Source organism: Oncorhynchus nerka, linkage group LG22, assembly GCF_034236695.1.
Source record: "Oncorhynchus nerka isolate Pitt River linkage group LG22, Oner_Uvic_2.0, whole genome shotgun sequence".
In the NCBI taxonomy this organism is placed as follows: Eukaryota; Metazoa; Chordata; class Actinopteri; order Salmoniformes; family Salmonidae; genus Oncorhynchus; species Oncorhynchus nerka.
This window is the reverse complement of record NC_088417.1, coordinates 92,361,303-92,373,608: the sequence shown is the minus strand read 5'-3', so window position 1 is coordinate 92,373,608 and position 12,306 is coordinate 92,361,303. Positions and strand designations below refer to the sequence as shown.

The 12,306-nt window shown below is 45.0% G+C and overlaps 1 protein-coding gene across 1 annotated transcript in view; it reads left to right on the top strand.

Annotated features, from left to right (window-relative positions):
* The window catches only part of LOC115106001 (endoplasmic reticulum metallopeptidase 1), a 46,237-nt gene extending 34,271 nt beyond the window's left edge, over positions 1-11,966 (top strand). Inside the window, exons 11-16 of the mRNA XM_065006837.1 lie at positions 3,763-3,953; positions 5,964-6,101; positions 6,539-6,741; positions 7,050-7,060; positions 9,524-9,687; positions 11,468-11,966. Of these exons, the coding sequence (XP_064862909.1) occupies positions 3,763-3,953; positions 5,964-6,101; positions 6,539-6,741; positions 7,050-7,060; positions 9,524-9,687; positions 11,468-11,644 (884 nt within the window). The 3' untranslated portion in view covers positions 11,645-11,966. The remainder of the gene's footprint in view (positions 1-3,762; positions 3,954-5,963; positions 6,102-6,538; positions 6,742-7,049; positions 7,061-9,523; positions 9,688-11,467) is intronic.
* The last annotated feature ends 340 nt before the right edge of the window (positions 11,967-12,306 follow it).

Below are 12,306 nucleotides of genomic sequence, written 5' to 3'. Positions count from 1 at the left end.
CAATCAGAAGGTTGTCAGGTCATTTTCACAGCTCAGCAGCAACAACGATACATTGATGTATCACATGATTAGTTTTGAATTGAAAGAGTTTTATATTGATCTCTTGTTTGTTTGGTGCAGGTGAAGTACTCTGTTCTCTACCAGCTGGGTCTGGGTTAGTTAATGTATCTCTCCTGTGTCTCCAGGTGCATCGGTGAAGTACTCTGTTCTCTACCAGCTGGGTCTGGGTTAGTTAATGTATCTCTCCTGTGTCTCTAGGTGCATCGGTGAAGTACTCTGTTCTCTACCAGCTGGGTCTGGGTTAGTTAATGTATCTCTCCTGTGTCTCCAGGTGCATCGGTGAAGTACTCTGTTCTCTACCAGCTGGGTCTGGGTTAGTTAATGTATCTCTCCTGTGTCTCCAGGTGCATCGGTGAAGTACTCTGTTCTCTACAAGCTGGGTCTGGGTTAGTTAATGTATCTCTCCTGTGTCTCCAGGTGCATCGGTGAAGTACTCTGTTCTCTACCAGCTGGGTCTGGGTTAGTTAATGTATCTCTCCTGTGTCTCCAGGTGCATCGGTGAAGTACTCTGTTCTCTACCAGCTGGGTCTGGGTTAGTTAATGTATCTCTCCTGTGTCTCCAGGTGCATCGGTGAAGTACTCTGTTCTCTACCAGCTGGGTCTGGGTTAGTTAATGTATCTCTCCTGTGTCTCCAGGTGCATCGGTGAAGTACTCTGTTCTCTACCAGCTGGGTCTGGGTTAGTTAATGTATCTCTCCTGTGTCTCCAGGTGCATCGGTGAAGTACTCTGTTCTCTACCAGCTGGGTCTGGGTTAGTTAATGTATCTCTCCTGTGTCTCCAGGTGCATCGGTGAAGTACTCTGTTCTCTACCAGCTGGGTCTGGGTTAGTTAATGTATCTCTCCTGTGTCTCCAGGTGCATCGGTGAAGTACTCTGTTCTCTACCAGCTGGGTCTGGGTTAGTTAATGTATCTCTCCTGTGTCTCCAGGTGCATCGGTGAAGTACTCTGTTCTCTACAAGCTGGGTCTGGGTTAGTTAATGTATCTCTCCTGTGTCTCCAGGTGCATCGGTGAAGTACTCTGTTCTCTACCAGCTGGGTCTGGGTTAGTTAATGTATCTCTCCTGTGTCTCTAGGTGCATCGGTGAAGTACTCTGTTCTCTACAAGCTGGGTCTGGGTTAGTTAATGTATCTCTCCTGTGTCTCCAGGTGCATCGGTGAAGTACTCTGTTCTCTACCAGCTGGGTCTGGGTTAGTTAATGTATCTCTCCTGTGTCTCCAGGTGCATCGGTGAAGTACTCTGTTCTCTACCAGCTGGGTCTGGGTTAGTTAATGTATCTCTCCTGTGTCTCCAGGTGCATCGGTGAAGTACTCTGTTCTCTACCAGCTGGGTCTGGGTTAGTTAATGTATCTCTCCTGTGTCTCCAGGTGCATCGGTGAAGTACTCTGTTCTCTACCAGCTGGGTCTGGGTTAGTTAATGTATCTCTCCTGTGTCTCCAGGTGCATCGGTGAAGTACTCTGTTCTCTACCAGCTGGGTCTGGGTTAGTTAATGTATCTCTCCTGTGTCTCCAGGTGCATCGGTGAAGTACTCTGTTCTCTACCAGCTGGGTCTGGGTTAGTTAATGTATCTCTCCTGTGTCTCTAGGTGCATCGGTGAAGTACTCTGTTCTCTACCAGCTGGGTCTGGGTTAGTTAATGTATCTCTCCTGTGTCTCCAGGTGCATCGGTGAAGTACTCTGTTCTCTACCAGCTGGGTCTGGGTTAGTTAATGTATCTCTCCTGTGTCTCCAGGTGCATCGGTGAAGTACTCTGTTCTCTACAAGCTGGGTCTGGGTTAGTTAATGTATCTCTCCTGTGTCTCCAGGTGCATCGGTGAAGTACTCTGTTCTCTACCAGCTGGGTCTGGGTTAGTTAATGTATCTCTCCTGTGTCTCCAGGTGCATCGGTGAAGTACTCTGTTCTCTACCAGCTGGGTCTGGGTTAGTTAATGTATCTCTCCTGTGTCTCCAGGTGCATCGGTGAAGTACTCTGTTCTCTACCAGCTGGGTCTGGGTTAGTTAATGTATCTCTCCTGTGTCTCTAGGTGCATCGGTGAAGTACTCTGTTCTCTACCAGCTGGGTCTGGGTTAGTTAATGTATCTCTCCTGTGTCTCCAGGTGCATCGGTGAAGTACTCTGTTCTCTACCAGCTGGGTCTGGGTTAGTTAATGTATCTCTCCTGTGTCTCCAGGTGCATCGGTGAAGTACTCTGTTCTCTACCAGCTGGGTCTGGGTTAGTTAATGTATCTCTCCTGTGTCTCTAGGTGCATCGGTGAAGTACTCTGTTCTCTACCAGCTGGGTCTGGGTTAGTTAATGTATCTCTCCTGTGTCTCCAGGTGCATCGGTGAAGTACTCTGTTCTCTACCAGCTGGGTCTGGGTTAGTTAATGTATCTCTCCTGTGTCTCCAGGTGCATCGGTGAAGTACTCTGTTCTCTACCAGCTGGGTCTGGGTTAGTTAATGTATCTCTCCTGTGTCTCTAGGTGCATCGGTGAAGTACTCTGTTCTCTACCAGCTGGGTCTGGGTTAGTTAATGTATCTCTCCTGTGTCTCCAGGTGCATCGGTGAAGTACTCTGTTCTCTACAAGCTGGGTCTGGGTTAGTTAATGTATCTCTCCTGTGTCTCCAGGTGCATCGGTGAAGTACTCTGTTCTCTACCAGCTGGGTCTGGGTTAGTTAATGTATCTCTCCTGTGTCTCCAGGTGCATCGGTGAAGTACTCTGTTCTCTACCAGCTGGGTCTGGGTTAGTTAATGTATCTCTCCTGTGTCTCCAGGTGCATCGGTGAAGTACTCTGTTCTCTACCAGCTGGGTCTGGGTTAGTTAATGTATCTCTCCTGTGTCTCTAGGTGCATCGGTGAAGTACTCTGTTCTCTACCAGCTGGGTCTGGGTTAGTTAATGTATCTCTCCTGTGTCTCCAGGTGCATCGGTGAAGTACTCTGTTCTCTACCAGCTGGGTCTGGGTTAGTTAATGTATCTCTCCTGTGTCTCCAGGTGCATCGGTGAAGTACTCTGTTCTCTACCAGCTGGGTCTGGGTTAGTTAATGTATCTCTCCTGTGTCTCTAGGTGCATCGGTGAAGTACTCTGTTCTCTACCAGCTGGGTCTGGGTTAGTTAATGTATCTCTCCTGTGTCTCTAGGTGCATCGGTGAAGTACTCTGTTCTCTACCAGCTGGGTCTGGGTTAGTTAATGTATCTCTCCTGTGTCTCCAGGTGCATCGGTGAAGTACTCTGTTCTCTACAAGCTGGGTCTGGGTTAGTTAATGTATCTCTCCTGTGTCTCCAGGTGCATCGGTGAAGTACTCTGTTCTCTACCAGCTGGGTCTGGGTTAGTTAATGTATCTCTCCTGTGTCTCCAGGTGCATCGGTGAAGTACTCTGTTCTCTACCAGCTGGGTCTGGGTTAGTTAATGTATCTCTCCTGTGTCTCCAGGTGCATCGGTGAAGTACTCTGTTCTCTACCAGCTGGGTCTGGGTTAGTTAATGTATCTCTCCTGTGTCTCCAGGTGCATCGGTGAAGTACTCTGTTCTCTACCAGCTGGGTCTGGGTTAGTTAATGTATCTCTCCTGTGTCTCCAGGTGCATCGGTGAAGTACTCTGTTCTCTACCAGCTGGGTCTGGGTTAGTTAATGTATCTCTCCTGTGTCTCCAGGTGCATCGGTGAAGTACTCTGTTCTCTACCAGCTGGGTCTGGGTTAGTTAATGTATCTCTCCTGTGTCTCCAGGTGCATCGGTGAAGTACTCTGTTCTCTACCAGCTGGGTCTGGCTCTGCCCTATGTCCACTTCATGTTCCTGATCTGGGTAGTGTTTGAGATCTTCACGCCCATCCTGGGGCGCAGCGGCACAGAGATCCCCCCTGACGTGGTCCTGGCCACCCTCGTCACCCTCGCCACACTCTTCCTCTCCTCCTTCTTTGTGAGTAGAGTAGAACCATGGTTAATACTAGCTAGCTTTCCAAAAGAGGGAAGAAGACAGGAACGTGTTCTGACAGCTGGGTCTGGGTTAGTTAAAATAACATTCCTAGAAACCTTTGGTGCAGCATAGCAATATTTATTACAATACAAACCAGGTCAGCAGTTAACTCCCTTCTCCATCATGGAATGGGTGATATTAGGCAGAAAGATGAAATCTCATATCAGCTGATGACTTTAAACATCTCTCCTGTGTGATCTGATGTGTGTTTGATTCTCTCCCTCATCCCTCTCTCCCCCAGCTCCACTTCATCTACTTGGCTAGGTCTACTAAGTGGCTCTGTTGGGAACACCAGTTCTGGGTCTGGTGTTGTTAATGTATCTTCCTGGTCTCTCAGGTGCATCGGTGAAGTACTCTGTTCTCTACCAGCTGGGTCTGGGTTAGTTAATGTATCTCTCCTGTGTCTCAGGTGCATCGGTGAAGTACTCTGTTCTCTACCAAGCTGGGTCTGAGACCATCTCATGCATCTCTCCTGTGTCTCCACCTGACAACATTGAATACTCTGTTCATCTGATGCATTGGGCTTAGTGTGTGTATCTCAATGAATTAAATACAGACCTTATATTACAATGACAACCTGGCAATTTTGACTCTGTTTTCTGCCTGCTCCTGGGAGCAATTTTTCCTTTATCCAGGACTTAAGAACAAACACACTCTTATTTCAAATGAACAGCTGGGTCAATGTTGACTGAGTCTTCCTGTGTCTCCAGGTAAACATGTACTTTTGAAACAACTCCCCCTCGGGTTTTCTACCAGCTGGGTTGCTGAATATCTTTTCTCCTTGTCTCTCAGGTCTTCCTGTCAGCACACCACTCTGTTCTCTTGGTCAGCTGGGTCTGGGGCCACTGGTTAATGTATCATCTCCTGTGTCTCCAGGTGCTCGGTGAATACTCTGTTCTCTACCAGCTGGGTCTGGGTTAGTTCATCTCTCCTGTGTCTCCAGGTGCATCGGTGAAGTACTCTGTTCTCTACCAGCTGGGTCTGGGTTAGTTAATGTATCTCTCCTGTGTCTCTGGTTGCACCTGTCAAGTTCCTCTGTTCTCTACCAGCTGGGTCTGGGTTAGAATGTATCTCTCCTGTGTATTCAGGTGCACCCGGTTTACTCTTTCTCACCAGCTGGGTTTTGTTACGTTACAACCTTATTCTCCTGTGTCTCCAGGTGACAAAATAAACAACTGAAATATCACATTTACACAGCTGGGTTGGGTTAGTTAAGACTCCTGTGTCTCCAGTGCTTTGTTGAAGCACCTTTCTGTTCTCTACAGCTGGGTCTGGGTATGATGTTAATGTATCTCTCCTGTGTCTCCAGGTGTTTCTCCCAGTTCTCTGTTCTCTACCAGCTGGGTCCAGGTTAGTTAATGTATCTCTCCTGTGTCTCCAGGTGCATCAGGTGAAGTACTCTGTTCTCTACCAGCTGGGTCTGGGTCAGTTAATGTATCTCTCCTGTGTCTCCAGGTGCATCAGAAGTACTCTGTTCTCTACCAGCTGGGTCTGTTCATCTTGCCCTATGTCCACTTCATGTTCCTGATCTGGGTAGTGTTTGAGATCTTCACCCCATCCTGAGGGATGCAGCAGGCTCCAGACGTGATCCCTTTGTACGTGGTCCTGGCCATCTTTCCTCGTCACCCTCGCCACACTCTTCCTCTCCTCCTTCTTTGTGAGTAGGTAGAACCATGGTTAATACTAGCTAGCTTTCCAAAAGAGGGAAGAAGACAGGAACGTGTTCCTGACTGTAGTCGTTGTGGAAATAACATTCCCATAGAAACCTTTGGAAGCGCCAGCATAGCAATATTTATTACAATACAAACCAGGTCAGCAGCAACTCCCTTCTCCATCATGGAATGGAGGATATTAGGCAGAAAGATGAAATCTCATATCAGCTGATGACTTTAAACAGCTCTGAGTGATCTGATGTGTGTTTTGATTCTCTCCCTCATCCCTCTCTCCCCCCAGCTCCACTTCATCTACTTGGCTAGGTCTACTAAGTGGCTGTTGGCAGGTCTGGGAACAGTGTTCACTGTGTTTCTGGTGCTGGTGTTGTGTGGAATGTTCTTCCCAGATCTGTGCCAGACCCCTCGAGCTCTACAGACAGCCCCTTTGACCTCATGGTCTTTCTTCACTGAGACCATTTATATAGAAAGGACCCCTCTTCCACCTCATGTCCAACCATGTCAGGCACTTTCTTAATAAGATGATCACACAAATAAGACACCTGAGCTCATTTTGAATAAGCGATCATCTGATGCATTTTTATGTTTATATCAATTTAGGAAAAAAGACCTTATATTACAATGACAACCTGGCAATTTTGACCGTCTTTCTGCCTGCTCCACCGAGCACATTTTTATTTATCCAGGACTTAAGAACAAACACACTCTTATTTCAAATGAACAACTGTGTGTCAATGTTGACTGAGTCTTTCTGTCTGCTCCTGCTAAACATGTACTTTTGAAACAACTCCCCCCTCGGGTTTTCTACCATGAGTTGCTGAATATCTTTTCACCTTTTCTCTCTTGTCTTCCTGTCAGCACACCACTCGTACCTTTCATGGTCTGGATGGCCAGGTGAAGAGCAGAGACTCAGGTCTGTGGATCAACAGCTTTGACTACACTGGCATGCAGCACATCACGCCTATCATACCAGAGATCAACGACACTATCAGGACCAGCTGTCAGGAGGACAGGCCTTTCTGTGGCTACCCCTGGTTCCTACCTGTCAAGTTCCTTGTCAAGTGAGTCATACCCATAGAACTAGGAATTAGAATACGTAGTATACAGTGTATTCAGACCCCTTTACATTTTCCACATTTTGTTACGTTACAACCTTATTCTAAAATACCCCACAATGACAAAATAAACAACTGAAATATCACATTTACACATTTAAGTATTCAGACCCTTTACTCAGTACTTTGTTGAAGCACCTTTGGCAGCGATTACAGCCTTGAGTCTTCTTGGGTATGATGCTACATGCTTGGCACACCTGTATTTGGGGAGTTTCTCCCATTCTTCTCTAACATGATCTTTCAAGCTCTGTCAGGTTGGATCTCTGTACACCAAACATACAATTACAGCTATTTTCAGGTCTCTCCAGAGATGTTGATCAGGTTAAATCGGGCTCTGGCTGGGCAATCAAGGACATTCAAGACTTGTCCAAAGGTGACATTACTGCGTTGTCTTGGCTGGGTTACTGCATATCTAATCTGTCATGTTATAAGGTGAACCGTCGCCCCAGTTTGAGGCTCTTTTTTTTTTCAAGGATCTTTTTGTACTTTGCTCCGTTCATCTTTCCCTCAATCCTGACTAGTCTCCTAGTCCCTGCCACTGAAAAACCTCCCCACAGCATGATGCTGCCACCACCATGCTTCACCGTAGGGATGGTGCCAGGTTTCCTCATCACTAGCTTGGTATTCCATTACTCCAAAGATTTCAATCTTGGTTTCATCAGACCAGAGAATCATGTTTCTCATGGTCAGAGTCCTCTATCACTACCTTTTGGCAAACTCCAAGCATGTGCCTTTTACTGCTGAGTGGCTTCTGTCTGACCACTCTACACTAACCTGCCTGATTAGGGTGTTGCAGAGATTGTTGTCTTTCTGGAGCTCTAGGATCCAAGTGACCATCAGGTTCTTGGTCACCTCCTGACCAAGGCCCTTATCACTACCGATTGCTCAGTCCATTATCCGGGAGATCACTACCTCTTGGAGGTTCTAAACTTCTTCCATTTAAAGAATGAGGGTCCATTCACTCCAATCCGGATCACTTTTTGGTAACCTTCCCACTATCTGTGCCTCGACTCCAATCCTCTATCACTCTGCTGTAGGATCAGTTCCTTTGACCTCATGGCTTGGTTTTGCTGTGACATGCACTGTCAATGGCACCATTTATACTACCTGCTGTAGGGTCCATTTCCAAATCTCTATCACTACCTGTTGTAGAAACATCTTATCTATAAGGATGATCAATAGAAATAAGATACCCTGAGCTCCAAGTCTCTATCACTACCTTTCTAGGATTCCATATTTTACTAAATTTAGGGAAAATCACTATTTAATCCATTTTATCACTAAGGCTGTAACAAAATGTGGAAAACCTCTAGGTGTCTGAATCACACTGTATACTCCATTAATCCAATCTCTACGGTCACTACCTGCTGTAATTAAATCCAACACTTATCACTATATTGTATCCAAAGGGGTTCAAAACTGTTGTGTAGGGTCCAACAAAACCCTCTATCACTACCTGCTGTAGGTTCCATAACTCCAAAAACTATTTACCTTGTTTTCAGGATCCAACTGGTACCTCCCATCACTACCTGTGTCTTTCCAAGTCTATCACTACCTGTTTCAGGTCCTTTCTATCACTAGAACAGATCCAATCCTCTATCACTACCTGCTGAAGATCCAATCCTTATCACTACCTGCTGTGAGATTATATGAACATTATCACTATTTTTAAAAATTGAACCTTTATTTAACTAGGCAAGTCTTATTTTACAATGATCCAATCCTCTATCACTACCTGCTGTAGGATCCATTCCCAATGACTTCTTACACCATCTTGGATCCATTACTCCAATTTAAGTTCACTACCTGCTTAGGATCACTCCTCTATCACTACCTTCCCCATAATGATCCATTGTCCAATCCTGTTTCACTAAATGTTTACTCCATTATTAAAAATCTATCTATAATGTCTTAGGATCCAATCAATCCTCTATCACCCTTTGTTAGGGTCCATTACTCCAAATCTATCACTAGCTGTAAAAAAGGTCCATTAACAAGTCACATAATCAAGTTGCTGTAGGATCCATTCTGTGCAATACCTGCTGTAGGGTCCATTACTCCAACATTATCTTTAAATCCAATCCAACCCCATCTCTGTAGGATCCAAACATATCAATTACCTGCTGTAGGATCCCTCTATCACTACCTGCTGTGAATAAAAAAATAATCACTGGGCAAATGTAGGATCCAATCCTCTATCACTACCTGCTGTAGGACTTCCAAGGTGATTCACTAACATGTACCTGACTCAGGGGGTTGACTGCAATCTAATCACTAATCAGGATTATAATAAAGATATCTATCATATAGGGTTTTTTTTAAAATCCTTTTTACTAAATGTTAGTTGTTTTTTCACTCCAAGTCCTTTCACTACCTGTTGTAGGATCCAATCCTCTATCACTATTAGTAGGATCACAACAAAATACCTGGTAGGATCCAATCCTCTGATCACTACCTGCTGTAGGCACTCCAATCCATCACTACTCCAATCCTCTATCACTACCTGTGTAGGGTCCAATCCTCTATCACTACCTGCTGTAGGGTCCATTACTCCAATCCTCTATCACTACCTGCTGTAGGGTCCATTACTCCAATCCTCTATCACTACCTGCTGTAGGGTCCATTACTCCAATCCTTGTCCCTCTCTCCAAATGTTGTGTGAGAAAAGGCAGTGTCTAGGAACCATAGTTTGTGACATGCATTGTGTGTGACTATGTCCGTCCCCCAGGTCCCAGCCACATGTCCCTCTACCTGAGACCCCACCAAGGGGCCTCTCTGACCAGCTGGTCGTTTGGGGATGGTGTTCCCCAGTACCACTTGGCTGGAGAGTACTTTATATTCTACTCCCACGGCCTGGATGCCCCCGCCTGGAACTTCTGGTTCGAAATACAGGTACAGAATATTAGGGATTTAGGATTCCAAACAGGCAAAGCTGGTTGGGATAATGTCATGACATCAGTTTTACCTGCTGGGTTAGCACCTTAATTAACACATTCCTTTTTTCATTGCAAGCTTGGATTTAATGCACAGTGTACTTCCAAAAGCTTCAGAAGAATTTGTGCACGAGCCTTTGGAGGAATGCTTGTCTTTGTGGACAGTGTGTTTGTGTACAGTGTACTAGGGGTTTGCCGAGTACTCGGACAAAACAAGTATCGTAATCGATATGGAGAATTTTCAGAATACGATTAGTATCTTTTTGTAATTATCCATGATTGGCAAAAGTATTTTTCAGCTGCCAGAACACATCTCTTTCACTCTGAACAACTATTGGCTAGTTCTTTTGTCTGTAAAGAAACAGGCGGGGTATCGGTTGAACCTGCTGCAATGATTGGATTAGAACAAGCCGCTATCATCTCCCCAGACAGATGCGGCCCTGTTTCACTCAGTCACTTGTCTCAGGGCACAAGTCTCCCTTTCTCCAAACATCGTGTATGAATCAGAATCCGTAGCTATTCATTGTTGTTTAATCTAGTTATTTCCTGGTCGACTTTGCTGAGGCCATTATGGTTGTTTTAGTCTGTTGACTTGGCGTTGTTTAGTAGGACTACTTGGTCTGTAATGATTCCATTGCTTTACAACGTCTGTTATGTTGTAATCCAAGCCTATGCTTGCTGTTATTTCTTCTCACCCCAGGCATATTTCCCGAGTGACAACAAATGTTGTGGCATCATTTCCTAGAATTCTATACATATTGCCACGGAGCTGAGAAGAAATGTGCAGTTTTAAAGCTAATTTCCCACATTTTGCCATGGCTTATGCTATCTGAGTGACTCAAACATAACACAATCAATGGGAGCTCCATACTCCGTCTGTATTCGATAGAATGTTGCTACCCCAAAATTACCTTTTTCAAACAACTTTCTTGTTGACTGCATGTTTTAGTCAAATACAAAATTCAATTGAAGAAAAGTACATATCTAAAGATGACTTTTCAACATTGCCTGATTCTCGCTAATAATATTGTAAAGCAACCCTCATGCCCCATTTCATGACGGTGCTATCCACGTGTGTGCTAGCCTCTAGCTAGCTACCGACCGCAACATTAGCTAGCTAGCCAAGACTAACTACACAAACAGATTGTACAGCTACAAGTAGTGCTTACCTCTGATGAAATGTTTTCCACACACATAGCTACGTGTACTTGGACACCGGGTCCCCACAATTCCCTGACTCTCCCACGCCGAATAGCCTGAAGCCACAGGGCTCTGCCCACAGGCTCTATTTCCCTATGTGGGAGCAGAGCAAACTAGAGTTTGGGGATTTTTGACCTGGTTTGAAGTACATTGCAGTTTTTCGATTTCTGTATGATTTAAAAATCAACGCAGAAGTTGGCTCTTTTTCAGGGGAATCAATTGGAAAGACTGATTGGTGGGCGTGGTCTAGGGGATCTTATGACGTGAATATCGACTGGGAGTATGCATGACATTTATTATTTCAGATTCTCCCTGGCTGTCTAGTTTTTATTTTGGTGTTGTTAGTTCTCAAAGATGATCTTATTTAAAAAATATATTGGTCAATTATATTTTCTACTTACTTGGTTTTAGTCTTTGGTTTACACTGAAAATGAAATAAATCATTTGTTGGAGTGGCAGCAACGATTTGGGAATATAGGGGAAACACTGTCCATATATGATTGTGTGTTTTAATATGTATATATATTTGTCCTCTCCAGCCTCCCAGAAAAGAGGATCCGTCAGGCCCAGAGGGAATGATCTCAGTAGCCATCTCATCTCATTACTTCTTTGGAGAGGACCAGAGGACTGTTCAGCTAGAGGACATGCTGAAGAGGTTCCCTAAATGGGCCTTCCCCTCTTCCTGGGTCTCCACCTATCACATGTACCGATACTGACACCTAGGCCTATCAGATGTACACACACTGGGAGGCACCTACCACATTTACCCATACTTGAAATACTGGGCCCGTTGTTGGGCCTGCTTCCACACATACATTTGAGAGACCCGACCATCACTGTGTCAATAGCTAACAGGAGGGACATTAAAGCAACATTATTTATAAACAGTAACAGTAGGACTATGGAACGGTCCTTATAAACAGTAACAGTAGGACTAGGGAACGGTCCTTATAAACAGTAACAGTAGGACTAGGGAACGGTCCTTATAAACAGTAACAGTAGGACTAGGGAACGGTCCTTATAAACAGTAACAGTAGGACTAGTCCTTATAAACAGGAACGGTCCTTATAAACAGTAACAGTAGGACTAGGGAACGGTCCTTATAAACAGTAACAGTAGGACTAGGGAACGGTCCTTATAAACAGTAACAGTAGGACTAGGGAACGGTCCTTATAAACAGTAACAGTAGGACTAGGGAACGGTCCTCATAAACAGTAACAGTAGGACTAGGGAACGGTCCTCATAAACAGTAACAGTAGGACTTAGGACTAGGGAACGGTCCTCATAAACAGTAACAGTAGGACTTGTGAACGGTCAACCAGTGTTCAGTAGAGTTCCTTTGTGGGGATGAGGGTAAATAGGTCGTTTAAAAAAAAAA